The 18,477-nt window shown below is 48.4% G+C and overlaps 1 protein-coding gene across 3 annotated transcripts in view; it reads left to right on the forward strand.

The window, feature by feature from the left end:
- TRMT13 (tRNA methyltransferase 13 homolog) overlaps nt 1-18,477 on the forward strand; it is a 36,311-nt gene that overhangs the window by 271 nt on the left and 17,563 nt on the right. Inside the window, exons 1-5 of one of the 3 annotated variants that reach the window (XM_029617436.1) lie at nt 145-337; nt 1,797-1,843; nt 1,931-1,997; nt 7,555-7,614; nt 7,841-7,913. In XM_029617436.1, the coding sequence (XP_029473296.1) occupies nt 311-337; nt 1,797-1,843; nt 1,931-1,997; nt 7,555-7,614; nt 7,841-7,913 (274 nt within the window). In that variant the 5' untranslated portion in view covers nt 145-310. Of the gene's footprint in view, nt 1-144; nt 338-1,796; nt 1,844-1,930; nt 1,998-7,554; nt 7,615-7,840; nt 7,914-18,477 lie in introns of those variants that run through there. The other 2 variants (XM_029617435.1, XM_029617434.1) reach the window with 2 other exon arrangements.

Consider the following 18,477-nt stretch of genomic DNA (forward strand, 5'->3'; position numbering starts at 1 on the left):
TTAGCCGAATACGGGCCTCGGGTCTGCACAATTCATGGGGCGTGGGATGTCCGAGACGCTGAAACCTTTTGGGACTTTTTTTTTTTTTACTCATGGGGCTGGCTCAGGATGTGTGGCTCTGCCGCAGAATCCTGTGCGGTTTTTTTTTTTACACACCTCTGAATCTCACGTATTGGAATTGACTGAACATGGATTTCAGCTTTTGGACCCGCTAGGCCTCATTTATAGATGGCCGGGCATGATAGGATGACGTTTCACTCAAAGCGTAACGGCGTTCTGTCTGAAACGTGATCATTTGGCATGACGTCAGATGCAATATCGAGCCATTGCTTCAGCAGTAAGGTTTTCCATTAGATGGCATTACGATTCCAAGCCTGGACATTATCTCAGGAGTTTCTACATTCTGTGCTGATTCAGAGTAATCAAGTTTGCGTAAAATCATGGCTTCTTTTAGATTATTCTGTATGGTAGACATTTTGATAATCTGATAAGCTTTGGCCTTTTCATTGCTTCCGGTTATTTGGTTTCAGAGCATCCCTCCTCCCCATCTCAGATTCCCCTGATGCCCTGTTATGTAGCTCTAGAAAGTCTGCATAGGTGCTTAGATATTGGGGTCGTTTTTACCAGTAGAAAAATAAAGTTCAGTGATAGAGGATTTTTTCCATTCTGTGTCTATGGTTAAAAAAAAAACCCGTTGGTGAAATGGGCCCATAGGAACTGAGGGGAAGAGAAAGCAATCTTTACAATTGAAAAATCCTGTTTCCTCTTGATATGATAGTATTGTAAAATTGTACTAGTGTAGAGCAGTGTTTCATTAGTGGGAACAACTGAATAGTAAACATTGAAGAGCTATACACTTTGAAATATTAAACCAAGCAGTTGTAACCCTCAGAGATTCCTGTTATTTCCTTAATAGGATGCCTTGACAGATGATAAATATAATCAACATAGTAATGTCATTGTTTAGCTTTATCTCTACACCTTAGCTTAGAAAGAAAAAAAACCATACTTATTTGAATATTTGTATAGCACAGGTCTGGCACAACAGGATCATCACCATGATCAAAAAGAAGAGCGTAACAGTTCTACCTTATATGTATTTCAATCCTTTTTTCCATGAGATCAGTGTTTGTGTTTTCCCTTAATAACTGGTGTTTAGTGTAAAATCCATACTACATTTTCAGAACATCAGTGTTATCCTGAAAGGGTATTTTTTGTTTTGAACCATGTATACACACATACCAGATGGTAGGCTCCATTAATTCTACATGGAACTTTTTGTCCAATTATACACCTGAGAAACCTGGTGCTGGTTGTTAAAACTCTGTTTTATTCAATAGTTGTGTATAATAAGGATGCAATTCTGATTTCTAGGTTTGGTGACAAATAATTAAATTCTTCTGTTTCATGCTTTTATAAAATTAATAGAACAAGTCTGTGATGGAATTGCTCCTTTTGACATCCAGATGTGCCTGTACTCTCCATTTTACACATACTGTTATGGTGTAGAGGTTTAGTAGTCATATCCATCCTTGAGAAAACTAATTTCTTTAGAGGGTGTGATACCTTGTTATTGGACTAACATACGAATGATGTAGTGCATGAGCCTTTCAGACCTTCAGACACACACAGTATTGATTGCATATTTCAATAATCACCTTAAGGTACCAGGGTTCTGTTTGCTTACCAATTAAGTATCACAAATTGTGTTGTATTTTCTAAAATTAAAACATGTCTGATTTTTTCATAACCCCTATAATCCAGCTGAATACATATTTTCTTTCCATTAATATAAGGATGAAAATAACAGAAAAAGAATTCCGTGTCCTTTAGATCCAAAACAGTAAGTTTGTTGTGGTTGTAATGATATTATTTTGTATGTGTGCTTGAATGCTACACAACAGTCATTTATCTCATTCTTACTTCTTAGTACTGTGTATGAAGATCAACTAGAAAAGCATCTAAAAAAATGTAATTCCCGAGAGAAGCCAAAACCGGTTAGTGCCATTCATCTTCTTGTGTCTGGTCTTAGAGCTTTGGGAAAGCAGTGTATAAGAGTCCTGAAGAGGCACTTTCTGGGAACAATCAGTGCAACTGGAACCTGGAACATTAGTGTGAAAATTGCAAAGTGCAGTTTCCTGTGGTTCACTTTTTTAAGAACCGCAGGCTGAAGAAACTCTTTTTGGCTCTGTTGGGCTTCTGTTGCTTTAGCTATGGTTTCTGAGTATATAATTCATGCACCATATCCTTAGAATTGTATAACAAAGCCCCATCTACATTTCTGTTGGGTATCAAAGCAAACTGTGAAGAATGGATTATCCTTCATTAAACACATGTATAAAAAGTCATTTTTTACATTAGCTTGCAATGCTTCATGGGACCCTGTGTTAGATGTTTCTGAAGAAAACAAAAACAATCGTTTTTCTAGCACATCCTGATGAAAGACTAGGGCAGTGCAAAAATGGCAGACTGAATTCTGAGCAGAACCATGGGCAATCTGCAAACACTGGTTCCCTGTACGTACCAGGATTAGTTCAGACTGCTGGGTTATGTCTCCCTTCCAGCAGATGGAGTCAGAGAAAAACTGAAAAGGCATCCCCCATATACCCTGGTATGCCACCTGCGATCCCTCAGTATTTCTCTGACTCCAGCAGATTGAGAGAGCATAACCTGCAGTCCTGATCACCTCTAAATTGGGAAGGGTTCCTCTGTCAGGTTTGATTTAATCTTATGGGAATCCTCTGACTAGATCAATTCCTTAATAATAAAAAAAAAAAAAAGGAGCATTGGCAGGCAAGGCAGGGCATTGCCCTATAGCCTTTGTCCCGGAGTAACTTTGGTCCCCTGCCCAGTGAGTTAGAAGGGGGAGGATTCACCGGTGGGCCGGTTACTCTCCCCCTCTTCTCCAGAGACGCTGCATTCCTCGGAGACACTTGTTGCAGAGATTAATTCCTCTGTAGGCTCAGTAGTTCTGTGGGTCAGGGAGAGTGTTCCCATGTGTTGCTATTAAAGTTTAAAAAAAAAAAAAAGAGATACAGAACACAATAGATTCAGAGAGGAAATGTTTTTTTATTTAAATAACGACTTGTTTGTCCCGCGCCTGCCTTACTCACTCGGGCCTCCGGACGGGGTGGCTGGCCGCCCAACAGCATTTTCGCGCCTTCTCAGATGCCGCGGGGTGCCGTTTGCATGGCCTGTGGGGAGCCGGGGTACCGTCTCTCCCGCGAAGGCCTCTGCTCCCGGTGCATTCCTGGGGCGAGGGGCCTGCGCAGCAGCCAATTTCGGGCGGGGGAGCAGCTCTGCTACGCCAGAGGGGACACAGATCAGCATCGCTCCCTCGGAGGCAGAGGCCAGGCAAGCTCCCGAGCACAGGGGCGGCGGCCATCTTGATTCAGCCCGATGGTGATGCAGATTCTATGGGGGAGGGAGAGGAGCTTCCTCCTTTGTCCCCGCCGGCACTCAGCCCTCACAGACCCCGCAATTTTCAGCGGGACTCGGGTCTACCTCCGTTTCCTTCAGCGGGGGGCCCTTAAAGAGACCTCACCCATTTTCTTCCCAGTTTTTTTACTTCTCCATAAAGCTTATGTGGAAGCTGAAACTGACTGGGAAAATCGGTCTCCTGTCCCAGCTAAGTATTTTAAGGGCCCAACAGGCCAGGACAGCTCTGGTTCGGGAGTCCCATTCAGGTCTCGGTTGCGGATCCTATTTCTCAGGACCCTCTCACTCAGGATCTGGGTGATGATGTGGGTAGTGCGGATCCAGTGGAGGGGGACGATCCACAGATACTCCGCTTGTTCCACAAGAAGGAGCTGGACCCATTAATTTCAAATGTACTTCAGGAACTTGAAATCCCAGTCCCACAGGCAATTCCAGATACTTCGCCAGGAGACTCTGTGTTATTGGGGCTCCGTGCTCCACCGCAAACATTTCCTTTCCATCCAAAACTTTTTCAGATCATTTCCTGGGAATGGGATACTCCGGAAGCTACCCTGCATGTCAGCCGAGCTATGGAAAAGCTTTACCTGCTTCCTAATGAGTCCTTGGAGCTCCTTAAGATCCCCAAGGTGGATTCGGTGGTCACGGCCATTGCCAAGCATACCACCATCCCCGTTACGGGAGGCACGGTGCTCAAGGACCTTCAGGATCGGAAGCTGGAAGTCTTGCTCAAGCGGATTTTTGAAGTTTCAGCCTTAGGCGTGAGGGCCGCGGTTTGCAGCCGCATGATGCAGAGGGCCAACAAATGCTCACGGCACAGGATCTTCCTCTGGAAGAAACTGAACAGGCAAACCGCATGGAATCTGCGGTAGCATATACCGCGGATGCTTTGTATGATCTTCTCCACACCTCGGCCCGCACTATGGCTTCTGCAGTTTCGGCAAGGCGGCTCTTATGGCTACGTAACTGGGTGGCAGACGCCTCCTCTAAGTCGCAATTGGGTACCTTTCCTTTTCAGGGTAAGCTCTTATTCGGCGACGAATTAGAGCAGCTGGTTCGCTCTTTGGGGGAGAACAAGGTCTACAAGCTACCGGAGGACAAGCCCAGATCGTTCCGTTCTCCCGGCACGTCTCGCGGCCGTTTCTGTGGACAGCGCCGCTTCCGCTCCGGGAGGGGCTCTTCCTCATATGCTCCACGACAACCGCCCACAAGATCTCAAGCATGGGCGCATTCCTTTCGTGGCAGGCGGCCCCCGCGAACTGGCGCCTCTCATACCTTCGCCAACAATAAGGCGTCCCAATGAAGGGACGCTGGCCCATCCCTCAGTTCCGGAGGTCAGGGGGCGACTCTTCCACTTTCAGGAGGAATGGGCCAAGATCACCTCAGACCAGTGGGTCCTCGACATTATAAATCACGGCTACGCTTTGGATTTTGCACGACCCTTCGCGACCTGTTTCTCATTTCTCCCAGTGGGTCTTCAACGAAACAGCAAGTGGTTTTGCAAACACTAACTCGATTGCGGGCCCTGGAAGCCATTGTTCCGGTTCCCACAGCCGAGCAGCGGACCAGTCGCTACTCCATTTACTTCATTGTTCCCAAGAAGGAGGGCACTTTCCGCCCGATATTGGATTTGAAGCAGGTCAACAGGGCGTTGCGTATCCTGCGCTTCAGAATGGAGACATTGAGATCCGTCATTGCGGCTGTCCACAAAGGCAAATTTTTGGCTTCTTTGGATCTAACAGAGGCTTATCTCCACATAGGGATCCAGGAATTTCATCAGAGGTTTCTGCAGTTCATGATCATGGGGAACCATTACTAGTTTTTTGCCCTGCCCTTCGGGCTGGCAACAGCCCTGAGGGTCTTCACCAAAGTGATGGTGGTGGTAGCAGCGAGCCTTCGGAGGGAAGGCATATTGGTACATCCCTACTTGGACGACTGGTTCATGCGGACGAAGTCGAGGATACTCTGCGAGGATGCAGTACAGTCAGTTTTGAACCGTCTGAGTCCAACTATTCCAAGAGCCAGCTGGTTCCATCCCAGATGTTGGAATTTCTGGGAGCACGTTTCGACACCAGTTTGGGAAAGGTTTTCCTACCACAGGTGAGGATGGAGCGACTAATGTCTCAGGTTCGTTGTCTGTTAGCTCTTCCCTTACTCGTGGTGTGGGATTATTTGTAGGTTCTTGGTTTTATGGCATCCACACTGGAGTTAGTTCCTTGCGCTTTTGCTCATATGCGTCCTTTGCAGAGGGTGCTACTTTCTCATTGGGATCCCAAATCGGCGGAGTTCCAGCTGCCATTACCGTTCCTCGAGCTGGCCAGGTCCATTCTGGATTGGTGGTTGATACCGGATCACTTGCTCCAAGGCGTGGATCTGGAGCCCCCTCAATGGATCATTATGACAACGGATGCCAGCCTGACGGGTTGGGGGGCCAATCTGTCAGTTGCGGTCCACACAGGGTCTTTGGACGCTGCCACAGACCAAGTGGTCCATCAATCACTTGGAAACTAGGGTGGTTCGCTTGGCGCTACACCACTTTCTTCCACTGGTTCGCCACCAGGCAGTTCGGGTTCTCTCTGACTGTGGCTTACATAAACCGGCAAGGGGGCACAAAAAGTTGACTAGTAGCCTCCGAAGCGAGCAGGTTGATGGATTGGGCGGAGCGTCACCTGTCTCGCATAGCAGCATCTCGCATAGCCAGGGTCGACAACGTTCAGGCGGACTTCCTCAGTCGTCAGCAGCTAGATCCCGGAGAGTGGGAGCTGTCAAACGAGGCTCTGCGGCTTATCATCCAACAGTGGGGGACCCCCATGTTAGACTTGATGGCAACTTGGCTGAATGCAAAAGCAGCTCGCTTCTTCAGTCGCAGAAGGGAACACAGCTCAGAAGGCATGGATGCTCTGGTTCTTCCTTGGCCCACGCATGTTCTCCTTTACTTGTTTCCTCCATGGCCGCTGGTGGGGAAGATTTTGCGCCGGATTGAATCCCACAGGGGACAGGTCATTCTTGGGGAGTGGCCAAGGAGGCCGTGGTTCGCAGATCTGATCAACCTGGCGGTGGACAGTCCCTTATGTCTAGGCCATCTGCCTCACCTGCTTTGGCAGGGCCCAGTATTTTTCGATCAGGCCGATCGCTTTTGTCTAGCGGCTTGGCTTATGAGAGGCGGCAATTGAGGAAGAAGGGTTATTCGGAGGCAGTTATTACTACCCTCCTACACACTCGTAAAACCTCTACTTCGGTTACCTACGTTCAGGTATGGAAGGTGTTTGACTCTTGGTGCCGTGGGTTGAATGTGTTCCCACGGCAGGCCGCCGTTTGTCATATTCTTGCCTTCTTGCAGGACGGCCACAAGAAAGGTTTGTCGTACAGCTCACTTCGAGTACAGATAGCAGCCTTGGGCTGGTATCGAGGTAAGATTGATGGTACTTCCATCGCCCTTCACCCGGACGTGGCTAGATTCTTGAAGGGGGTCAAACACCTAAGGCCGCCGGTGCATTCTATCTGTCCGTCTTGGAGTCTGAATTTGGTTCTTCGTGGTCTGTGTAGCCCCCTTTTGAACCTTTTAAAGAGAGCGTCCTAATTCCATTATGCTATAAGGGGAATAGCACCTCCATAATATGCGTCCAACGCGCCGGGAAACTAATAGCACTCATTACATGCAGATGCATGTAAATGAGACTCTTATTCACTCCAACTGCAAAAAAAAAAAATGTGCGTCCAATACACACATTTCTGAGCACCCCAAAAGATTGTACAGAAAAGCAAAAAATACTGCTTTTTTGTACATTCTCCAACTTAATATCGTGCCAGTGGTCAGGTTTGGGAAACAGACGCTCAGATAACCAGCATCCATTTTCTGACCCCAATTAAGAAAACGGATGCCGATAAATTCAGCGTCTGTTTTCTTAACTGGTGGACAACCACGGACAGCTGACCACTCCTGGGCACCAGCTGTCAGCATGGCGCCCCCAGAAGAGATGCTTTCAATGCTTTTTTTTTTTTTTTTTTGCATCTGTCCCTTACTGGGCTGAATATTATGATAGTAAACAAGCAGGTTTGCTTTAACTTGTTTTCTTTTCTGCTACATAGTACAGAACATTTTTATTCTTTTTTCTTCAGGTATACTATGTTCAAGATATTAACGCAGGTTTTAAAGATGCAATGGAAACAGAAGACAAAGTGAGTTTTTGCATTTATAGTACTTTTATAAACGACTAACATACTTCGTAGCGATTGTGCTAAATGTCTGTGTATCTCATGGATATTCAGCAAAAACTACCAGAGAGGCTGGCCCGATGGATTGTATCTGATGAATATTGCTGAGGTGTGCAGTTTATAAATGCCTGCACAAAAAGCATGTATCAGATCTCTGGCATTCATCTTGGCTTCCTCTTCTGTTTTTCAGCAGGTCTCTCTTTCTTCTCTTTCTGAGGAAGAATTAATGAACTTGATTAGAAAGCTAAGGAAAGCAAGCAGTGGTGAGTCTCATTAAAATTGTAGTGCGGTATAATTTTTGTTTATTTTTAATTTTTTATTTATACCATTTTAACATAAATAGCAATTACAGCTTATCAATGAATGGTCAAAAATTAACAATAAAGTTGAAATGATACATATTGGTCTCTAATACTTTAAACTAAGTATATGTTAAGTAGAAATTAAAATAGCTGACATGCAAAGCATACATCTATTGTCTTGGTACTGTGTTACTGATTTCTGTGTTTGTAAGTTGTGCTTCTGGCAATAAAAATTATTTTGAAAAAAAAAAAACAAAATAGACCTATACAGTCCAAATAGGAATAAACCCATTATAAGGAAATTGGGAGATCCAAGTACCTTACAGAGCAACAAGAAGAAAAACATATTATAAAAGAAATTGGAAGGTTCCAAGAGCTTTCTCTACCTAACCCATAATCAAAGTAAAGAAAGAGTATTTATGTAGGCAAACGTGCATCAAGAAAGTGCGGTATAATTTAACAAGTGCCCAGAATAGCCTGGTTCCCTGTACGTACCAGATCAGTCCAGACTCCTGGGTTTTGCCTCCGCACCAGCAGATGGAGACAGAGCAAAACTTGTCAGGCTCTGCATAAATACCAGGGTGCCACCCACAGCCTGCCCATATTACTCTGTCTCCAGCAGATGGTGCGGGTGCATGATCCACAGCCTGAGTAGATTTTAAATTTCTGCTAGTATTGTTTGGCCTTAGTTAGCTAGGTTCCTTTTATCAATTAAGTTTTCTTTAAAAAAAAAAAAAAATCCTGTTCAGCTGAGAGGAGGAAGTTTGCAGGCCTGTCCTCCCAGGGGGTTGTCAGGTCCTGAGGGGACCATCCCCCCTGGTTGAGTGGACTGCTGAGGCTAAGGGTCGAGGGCCTTGCTTACTTACAGCCCAGCTGGGGAGATACCAGGGAGCCCGGCTCACTCACCCCAACCAGGCCGCTTCAGAACTCTGCGAGGGACAGCTCCAAGGTACAAAAAAAAAAAACGGCTTGGCTTTTGTTTTCTCTCCTGGCGGCTGCATCGGACGGCCTCCCTTCGGGCTCAGTGCGGCGTTTCCATGCCTCCCCTCCGGTGGTGTTTTTATTATTTTGCGGCGTTTTGGATTTAGAGCTGAGCATGCCGCTTGGCACGGCATGCTCAGCCTGCGGCTCCAGCGCTCGCCTTTCGCGGGATGGGCTGTGTTTGGCCTGCATCCCCGGGGACGAGGGTTCGTCGGGTTTGGCTCAGGGGGGCGATGGTGCGGCGCCAGACGTTGGCGATCGGGGGGGATTTCAACTCCTCATTCCACACGTGCGCCGAAAATCGCGGGAAAACCCGCCATCTTGGCCCCCCCCCCCCCCCGCTGTGCCGATTGCGGCACATTCCAGGAATTCCCCGCCCTCCTTCTCCCCGCAGAGACCGGTCCCGCAGCCTGTTTCGCCGCCGGGGGGGGGGGACACACACGACACGGGCACCGATTACGAGGGTTCCTGTAGGTCTTTTTCTTCGGCTTTCATTCTGGCGATGCACCGGGTTTTTCAGGCCCGCAAGGCTCATAAGCGGCGTCTGCCCCAGTTGGGGGACGCGGTAGACCCCCCCACAGGGAAATTTTCACCCCTCGCCTGGAGAAAGTAGCGGGGCAGACCAGGGCAAAGCGTGCCGTGCAGGCCCTTCCCCTCCGGGACGACACAGATTCCTCTCCTGTTCCACGGACCAGGAAGGTGAGGAGGAGCCTTCCCCACCCCCGAGGGGGGTAGAGGGAGAGTGTGCTCCATCGCAGGGGGACAAACATCAAAGCCTGGCTGTGGAGGGCGATGATCCAAGGGTAATCCACCTGTTCCGCAGGGATAAGTTGGCTCCTCTCATCCCAGTCATACTGAGCGAGCTGGGGATCGCTGCACCCCTGAGGACTCTCGTCTCGGCCCATGGATCCATTGTTGTTGGGTTTGAGTGGTTCCCCCACAACGTTCCCATTTCATTTCTCGGCTACGGACCTCCTCTTCCAGGAATGGGATACCCCGGAGTTGGGCTTGCAGGTCACTGAGGCCATGGACAAGCTTTACCCCTTGCCTGAGGAGGCGCTGGAGATCCTTCGGGTGCCGAAGGTGGACGCTGCGGTCTCAGCGTTAACAAAGGACCACTATCCCAGTCACGGGAACCACAGCGCTGAAGGATCTTCAGGATCGCAAATTGGAGCTTCAGCTTAAGAAGATCTTCGACATGTCCGCCCTGGGGGCTCGAGCTGCAATTTGCAGTAATTTTGCTTTGCGGGCTGGCCTCCGGTGGGTGCAACAGCTCCTTGCCAACGAAGGGCTTTCCGAGGAGAAGCCAAACAAGTGGGCCGGCTCGGAGCAGTCGTGGCCTGTAGTGCGGACGCCCTCTATGACCTGCTACGTACGTCGGCTCGTTCCATGGTTTCGACAGTCTCGGCCAGGCGTTTGTTGTGGCTGCACAACTGGGCGGCGGACGGTGCCTCCAAGCCTCGACTGGAATCTTTACCATTTAAGGGCAACCTCCTGTTTGGGAAGGAGTTGGATGACGTGATCCAATTGCTGGGCGAGAACAAGGGATACGGACTCCCAGAAAATAGGTCGAGGTCCAGGAGGTCCTTTTCGTCCAGGTCCAGATTTCGAGAGAATAGGAAACCTTGCCCCAATCGTCCCAGTGCCGCGTTCCCCTCATTTCGCTCGGGGGGGGGGAGTAGGCAGCAGCCTCAGCCTTTTCACGGTAGGAGTTTTGGTCGATCCACTCCCACCTCTTCGAACTCCGGTGGTAAGCCGAACCAATGATGTCCAGCCCGCCCATGCCTCGGTACCGAAGGTAGGGGGGCAGGCTGTCTCTCTTCTACGACGAATGGGCCAATGGGTTCTCTCTGTGATAAGTCACGGCTACGAGTTAGATTTTTTCGCCCTCCTGTCCTGGGAATTTTTTTTTCCATCCCCGTGCAGACACGCAGACAAGTGGAGAACGGTCCGTCAGACGTTGCTCTGGCTGTCGGAACTGGGAAATATCGTCCCAGTTTCCGCCTCGGGGCAACGAAGAGGACATTACTCCATATACTTCGTCGTTACAAAGAAAGGTGGCTCCTTTCAGCCCATTCTGGATCTAAAAAGCGTCAACAAAGGTTTGTGGATTCCTCGTTTTTGCATGGAAATGCGGAGGTCCGTGATCGCTTCCGTGAGACTGGGGGAATCTCTGGCCTCCCTGGACCTCACAGAGGCATACCTGCACATCGAAATCCGAAAAGCGGATCAGAAATATCTCCGGTTCTATGCACTGGGGCAGCATTTCCAATTTCAAGTTCTGCCGTTCGGCCTCGCAACAGCGCCCAGAACTTTCACCAATATAATGGTGGTGGTAGCAGCGCAGTTGTGACGATTGGCTGATTTGCGTGAAATCAGTCTCTTGTCGGTCAGCGGCCCAACGGGTCCTACAGTTACACTCGCTCGGCTGGGTAGTCAATACGGCCAAGAGCCACCTCATCCCTTCTCAGTCTCTGGAGTTTTTGGGAGTGTTATTCGACACGCGGCAGGGGAAAGTTTTTTCTCCGTCAAACGCAGTCTCAAGTTGCAAGGCCAAGTCCGAGACCTACTACAGATGCGGCCACCGATGGTTTGGGACTACCTGCAGTTGATAGGGTCCATGGAATCGATGTTAGTCTTGGTACCCTGGTCCTTTGCGCATATGTGACCCTTGCAAGCGGCATTCCTCTCCCCCTGGAGCCCGGTGTCCGAGCAATTCCACCTACCATTACTTCTGACAGCTCTGGAGCACGCCAGCCTGGGCTGGTGGTTAGGTACAGACAATCTTCTCCGGGGGGGTCTCGCTCGCGGCCCCGGAATGGACGGTGGTGACCATCCATGCGAACATCTCCTGCGATGGTCCATGACAGAGTCTCACTGGTCGATCAATCGCCTGGAAACCTGGGCGGTAAGCCTGGCGTTGCAGGAATTTCTGCCCTGGTTCTAGGGAAGTCTGTCAGGATCCTGTCCGACAACGCGACAACAGTGGCCTATATCAATCGTCAGGGGGGGGGACCTGGAGCCGTCCCGTGGCGTTGGAGGCTCGGCTGCTCGTTCAGTGGGTGGAACGGCATCTGCTCAGCTTTGCTGCATTGCACATTGCGGGGGTAGACAACGGTCACGCAGACTTCTTGAGCCGGCATCAGCTCGATCCCGGGGAATGGGAGCTTGTGGACAGGGCGTTTCAGCTAATCTGCGACCGTTTGGGATCGCCGGCCGTGGATCTGATGGCGGCATCTCATAATGCCAAGGCCCCGCGCTTCTTCGCCCGTCGAAGGGGGCGGAAGGGGTGGATGCCCCGGCACTTCCTTGGCCGACATCCGTCCTGCTGTACGTCTTTCCTCCCTGGCCCCTGATAGGCAAGGTGCTCCGTCGAATAGAGAATCATCCATCGGAAGTAATTCTGGTGGCACCCGAGTGGCCCCACCATCCTTGGTTTGCAGACCTTCACAATCTGGCGCTGGAGGATCCTCTAACACTCCCAGCGTTCCCGAATCTGCTTCATCAGGGATCCGTCTGTTTCGATCAGGTAGATCGCTTCTGTCTAGCGGCATGGCGTTTGGGAGGCGTCGTTTAAAAGGCAGGGGTTATCCGGCCGCCATAGTTGCTACCCTTCTCAGATCCCGGAAATCGTCAACTTCTTTGTCCTACGCACGAGTGTGGAAGGTTTTTGAAGCGTGGTGTGTTTCATGCGCCATTCGGGCCTCTCGGGCGTTAGTGTCTAATATTTTAGCCTTTCTATAGGATGGCCTGGCCAAGGGTCTTTCCTGTAGTTCCTTGCGCGTGCAGGGGGCCGCTCTCGGTTGTTTATGTGATTCAGTGGATGACGGAGCACTGGTTCCACATCCGGATGTGGCCAGTTTTTGAGGGGGGCCAAGTATCTACGGGCCCCTAGGCAGGCTCCGTGCCCTTCCTGGAACTTAAACTTGGTGCTCAAGGCTTTTTGCGCGCCACCATTCGAACCACTGAAGAGGGTGACCTTGAAGGATCTCACGCTGAAGGTTGTGTTTTTGGTGGCAATCTCGTCCGCTAGACGTGTGTCGAAACTTCAGCCGTTGTCCTGTCGGGAGCCGTTCTTGCGGATTTCCGAGTCCGGAGTTAGCATTCGTACGGTACCTTCCTTTCTCCTGAAGGTGATTTCGGCTTTCATTTGAATCAGTCGGTGGAGCTTCCATTGTTTTCTGACCTCGACAGTTCGAATCCCCGGTCCAAGGATTTGAAGAAGTCGGATGTGCGTATGGCTCTCTTACACTGTCTGGAGGTCAGTAATGATTTCGGTTGTCCGACCACCTCTTCGTTCTCTGGAAGGGCCCGAAGAAGGGCAATATGGCATCTAAAGCCACCATTTCTCGGTGGTTGAAGGAGGCCATTAATTCCGCATACCTCCTGAGCGGTCGGCAGTTACCTTGGGGACTGAAGGCGCATTCCACTCTGTCCCAGGTGGCCTCCTGGGCGGAGTGTCCTCAGATCTCTACTCAGGAGATCTTCAGGGCGGCGACGTGGAAATCATTTGCATACGTTCGCCCATCATTATCGGTTGGACGTGCAGGATACCAGAGAGGGCAATTTCTGGGCAGGCGTCTTGAAAGCGGGCCTCTCCGGGTCCCATCCCAAGTAGTTTAAGCTCTGGTACATCCCAGGAGTCTGGACTGATCTGGTACATACAGGGAAAAGAAAATTAGGGCTTACCTCTGTTAATTTTCGTTCCTGTAGTACCAAGGATCAGTCCAGAGTCCCGCCGCTTCTGCATTAAGTTCGGAGAGTCCGCTGTTCTCAAAGCTGCTCGGAAGTTTTTCCTTTTGAGCCGGAAGAGTTTGTCCGAGAGTACAATGGCGGTCAAGTGTTCGGTTGGGGGAAGTATTCTGAGAGTTCCCCAGTTGGCCTTTATGTATATAGTTGGCAGTGTGAGTTATTCTGCTTTGACATTACGTAATACTGGCAGGCTGTGGGTGGCACCCTGGTATTTATGCAGAGCCTGACAAGTTTTGCTCTGTCTCCATCTGCTGGTACGGAGGCAAAACCCAGGAGTCTGGACTGATCCTTGGTACTACAGGAACGAAAATTAACAGAGGTAAGACCTAATTTTCTTATTGGCAATTTTGTGATAGCTCCCTGGGAGTCCGAAGTTCCAAATGTGTTCAGTGCTGTTTAACTGGATAAGCGGGACTTATGTAGCTAAATAGCAGCCGCTGAACATGCACCTACATTTAGCAACCACCGCATAAGCCATACAAGTCCCTTATACAACTAAAATTTACACGTACAAAAAGTAGACGTGTACTGGGCAGAGCGAGTATATTTGGTGTTAGCTGCAGAAGTAAATGTGAACGTTTAGTTGCCCCATAGAGCAGGTCTTATCTTAGCTGGGTAGACATATCCAGCTAAGTACGTATATATACGCATATATTCAGTGGCTTCGCCATGCCACTGAATATACACTGTAACTTAGCTGAATAAGTTCTAACTGGTCAAGTTACTTACACATCCAGCTTTGAATATCTACCCCATAGTATATAAATATTGTATCTGTAAAGTTTTAAATCAGAGGGACAAATTAGCTGAGAATGTCATGACTTTCAGCTAACAGTTAAATTGCTGAATAGTTGTTGTTTACTCCAGTGATTGTCCTCTGTGAGAGTCCCCAGCCTGACCCAGGCAGGATGCTTCCTTACCACAACATACAGCACCACCGCCACATCTGTAAAGGCTGCTCGGGGAAACCAACAATTGCCAGTCGATTGTCCTGCAGGGAAAATGGGCACATGAGATGGACCTTACCTGTCAACTCATTCTATGTTCCTAGCCTAATGCATTTGAATCGGCCTTCATGGCACCTCTCCACTCCTGATCTCCTATAGAACAGCTATCAAAAGTTGGATGGTGTCAGTGTTCAAGCTGTTATAGTGAGGGGAATTAAAGCAGTGTTATTTTGAGGGGCATGTGTTGGGAATGAGAAGATGCTGTAAAGGTCCACTGAAACACATTGAACTGGTTGGATTTTGTGGAGGGCCAATTGGAAGAATATTCTATATTCAACATCTAGGAAGTTACCAACCAGAATTTAAGATTAGATTTGCTACAACGGTTAGCCATGTTGTATCTGAAAAAGCTTTCTAAACGACAACCTCCTAATTGGGTACCCGTAATGGAGAAGGTTTTCATGGGCAATGATTCAGATGGACTGAATCAAATCACGGTGAACTTAGAAGATGTGGTAGGCCTGATTGACAAACTGAAGAGTAGTAAATCACCTAGACCGGATGGTATACACCCCAGAGTTCTGAAGGAACTAAAAAATGAAATTTCAGACCTATTAGTAAAAATTTGTAACTTATCATTAAAATCATCCAGTGTACCTGAAGACTGGAGGATAGCAAATGTAACCCCAATATTTAAAAAGGGCTCCAGGGGCAATCCGGGAAACTACAGACCGGTTAGCCTGACTTCAGTGCCAGGAAAAATAGTGGAAAGTGTTCTAAACATCAAAATCACAGAACATATAGAAAGATATGGTTTAATGGAACAAAGTCAGCATGGCTTTACCCAGGGCAAATCTTGCCTCACAAATCTGCTTCACTTTTTTGAAGGAGTTAATAAACATGTGGATAAAGGTGAACCGGTAGATATAGTATACTTTGATTTTCAGAAGGCGTTTGACAAAGTTCCTCATGAGAGGCTTCTAGGAAAAGTAAAAAGTCATGGGATAGGTGGCGATGTCCTTTCGTGGATTGCAAACTGGCTAAAAGACAGGAAACAGAGAGTAGGATTAAATGGGCAATTTTCTCAGTGGAAGGGAGTGGACAGTGGAGTGCCTCAGGGATCTGTATTGGGACCCTTACTTTTCAATATATTTATAAATGATCTGGAAAGAAATACGACGAGTGAGATAATCAAATTTGCAGATGACACAAAATTGTTCAGAGTAGTTAAATCACAAGCAGATTGTGATAAATTGCAGGAAGACCTTGTGAGACTGGAAAATTGGGCATCCAAATGGCAGATGAAATTTAATGTGGATAAGTGCAAGGTGATGCATATAGGGAAAAATAACCCATGCTATAATTACACAATGTTGGGTTCCATATTAGGTGCTACAACCCAAGAAAGAGATCTAGGTGTCATAGTGGATAACACATTGAAATCGTCGGTACAGTGTGCTGCGGCAGTCAAAAAAGCAAACAGAATGTTGGGAATTATTAGAAAGGAAATGGTGAATAAAACGGAAGATGTCATAATGCCTCTGTATCGCTCCATGGTGAGACCGCACCTTGAATACTGTGTACAATTCTGGTCGCCGCATCTCAAAAAAGATATAATTGCGATGGAGAAGGTACAGAGAAGGGCTACCAAAATGATAAGGGGAATGGAACAACTCCCCTATGAGGAAAGACTAAAGAGGTTAGGACTTTTCAGCTTGGAGAAGAGACGACTTAGGGGGGATATGATAGAGGTGTTTAAAATCATGAGAGGTCTAGAACGGGTAGATGTGAATCGGTTATTTACTCTTTCGGATAGTAGAAAGACTAGGGGGCACTCCATGAAGTTAGCATGAGGCACATTTAAAACTAATCGGAGAAAGTTCTTTTTTACTCAACGCACAATTAAACTCTGGAATTTGTTGCCAGAGGATGTGGTTAGTGCAGTTAGTATAGCTGTGTTTAAAAAAGGATTGGATAAGTTCTTGGAGGAGAAGTCCATTACCTGCTATTAAGTTCACTTAGAGAATAGCCACTGCCATTAGCAATGGTAACATGGAATAGACTTAGTTTTTGGGTAATTGCCAGGTTCTTATGGCCTGGATTGGCCACTGTTGGAAACAGGATGCTGGGCTTGATGGACCCTTGGTCTGACCCAGTATGGCATTTTCTTATGTTCTTATGTTCTTATGGGGCAAAGTGTATGTACGAGTATTGTAGCCTGCCACTGGGAGGTCAATATTCAAAGCTATGTCCCCAGGTAAAGAGCTTGTCTCAAAATCGCTGCCCTCCGGCTGGTAGAAGTACATGTGGTCTTTCATAGCTCGGATGCCTTTTAGCTGGGCTGTGAGAGGTGTGATAAGGTCAGAGGAGGAAAAGAGCACATGCACATGACATTTTCACAGGTATGCTTGCTCTTTTTCCTCCCTGCCATCCGGCCACTCACACAGAAGAGTAGACACTAAGTGTGTGACCACTTTTATCGTGCATGCTTTATGATGAATTTCAGAGAGAAAGAATGCAGTTAGATTGTATTTGAAAATGTGTGTAAAGTGCCGGCATTAAAGGTGCCTCCGTAGTTTGCAGCCACTCACGTAACTGGAAAGCATTCCTGTATCTTAGCAAGGAGACTGCACTTTTTGTTTGCCACAGGCATAAAAATCGGGCAGTCCTCTTTGATGTTTCTTTTAGGCAAGAAAATACTGTGTTCCCTGTACGTACCCAGATCAGTCCAGGACAGCTGGGTTTTGCCTCCCCTCCAGCAGATGGAGACAGAAAAAAAGACTTCGCGGACTCTGTCCTATACCCCTGAGGTGCCACCTAGTGTCTGTCAGTATTTTTCTGTCTCCTGCAGATGGTGGAGGTGCAAACCCTAGTGTCTGGTGTTAGGTTTAAATTTCTCTGATTTTGGTTTGGTTGGCACAGGTATTTTTCAGAGGAAGGTTTAGGTTACTGTCCCTTTATCTTTATATTAGTTTGAAAAAAAAAAAAGTTTGTTGACAGATTGTGGCATTTAGCCTCCCAGGGGGTCGGCAGGTCCTGGTGAGATCATCCCCCCTGGTATTTGAGGCTGGAGAGCAGAGGGATGGAGACCCTGAAACTGCCGAGGGTGATACCAGGAGTCCCGGCTCACTCACCCTCAGCAGGATCCATCCCGACCAGGTAAAAAAGATTTAAAAGTTGTATTTTCTTGTCTTGGGTACTCCGGCCTAGCATCCACTCCGTTTTTGCCGTTTTTCGTTGCTTTCCCGGCCTGTTTTTTGACCGGGAAATCTCCTCAGTCGCCGCAGTTCTTTTTTCAGGTACCAATTAAATCGAGGCCGGGGTTATGCCTCGTGGCGTGGCCTGCAAGGCCCATCGCAGAGAAATCAGCCAAGGTTGACAGGGATAGCACCAGGCTGCATCGGGAGCCTGAGAGGCCTGATCGGAGAAGGCAAGGCTCGGATCCCTTCCTGCTTAGTGCAGGGTCAGAGGCTCTGCTGCAAACCATGAGGGATCAGGAGGCGAGCAGCGCTGGCAGCTCTAGGAGAGGAGCCCTCTTCGCCACCACTTTCCCCGAGGCCGGTTGCCCCTGGGGGGGGTGGGGGCACAGTTCCGGATGCACAGGAGGATTCCTCGGAGGAGGAGCAGGACAAAGATTCGGATGGGTCTTCTTCCTCGTTCTCTGAATTTGTCAGAATGCTGCAAAGGTTCTTCAAGTCCCGCAAAGCAGAGAAGAGATCATGTACTAAGTTGCCCCAGGCACCCTCGTCGACATCGGGAGCAGGGAGAGGGTCCTCTTCATGCAAACGCTCCAGGTCATCCGTGGCCGAGATGATCCCAAAGCAAAGCGCCCTCTCCGGTCTCGG

Source organism: Rhinatrema bivittatum, chromosome 10 (genome assembly GCF_901001135.1).
Source record: "Rhinatrema bivittatum chromosome 10, aRhiBiv1.1, whole genome shotgun sequence".
Taxonomy (NCBI): domain Eukaryota; kingdom Metazoa; phylum Chordata; class Amphibia; order Gymnophiona; family Rhinatrematidae; genus Rhinatrema; species Rhinatrema bivittatum.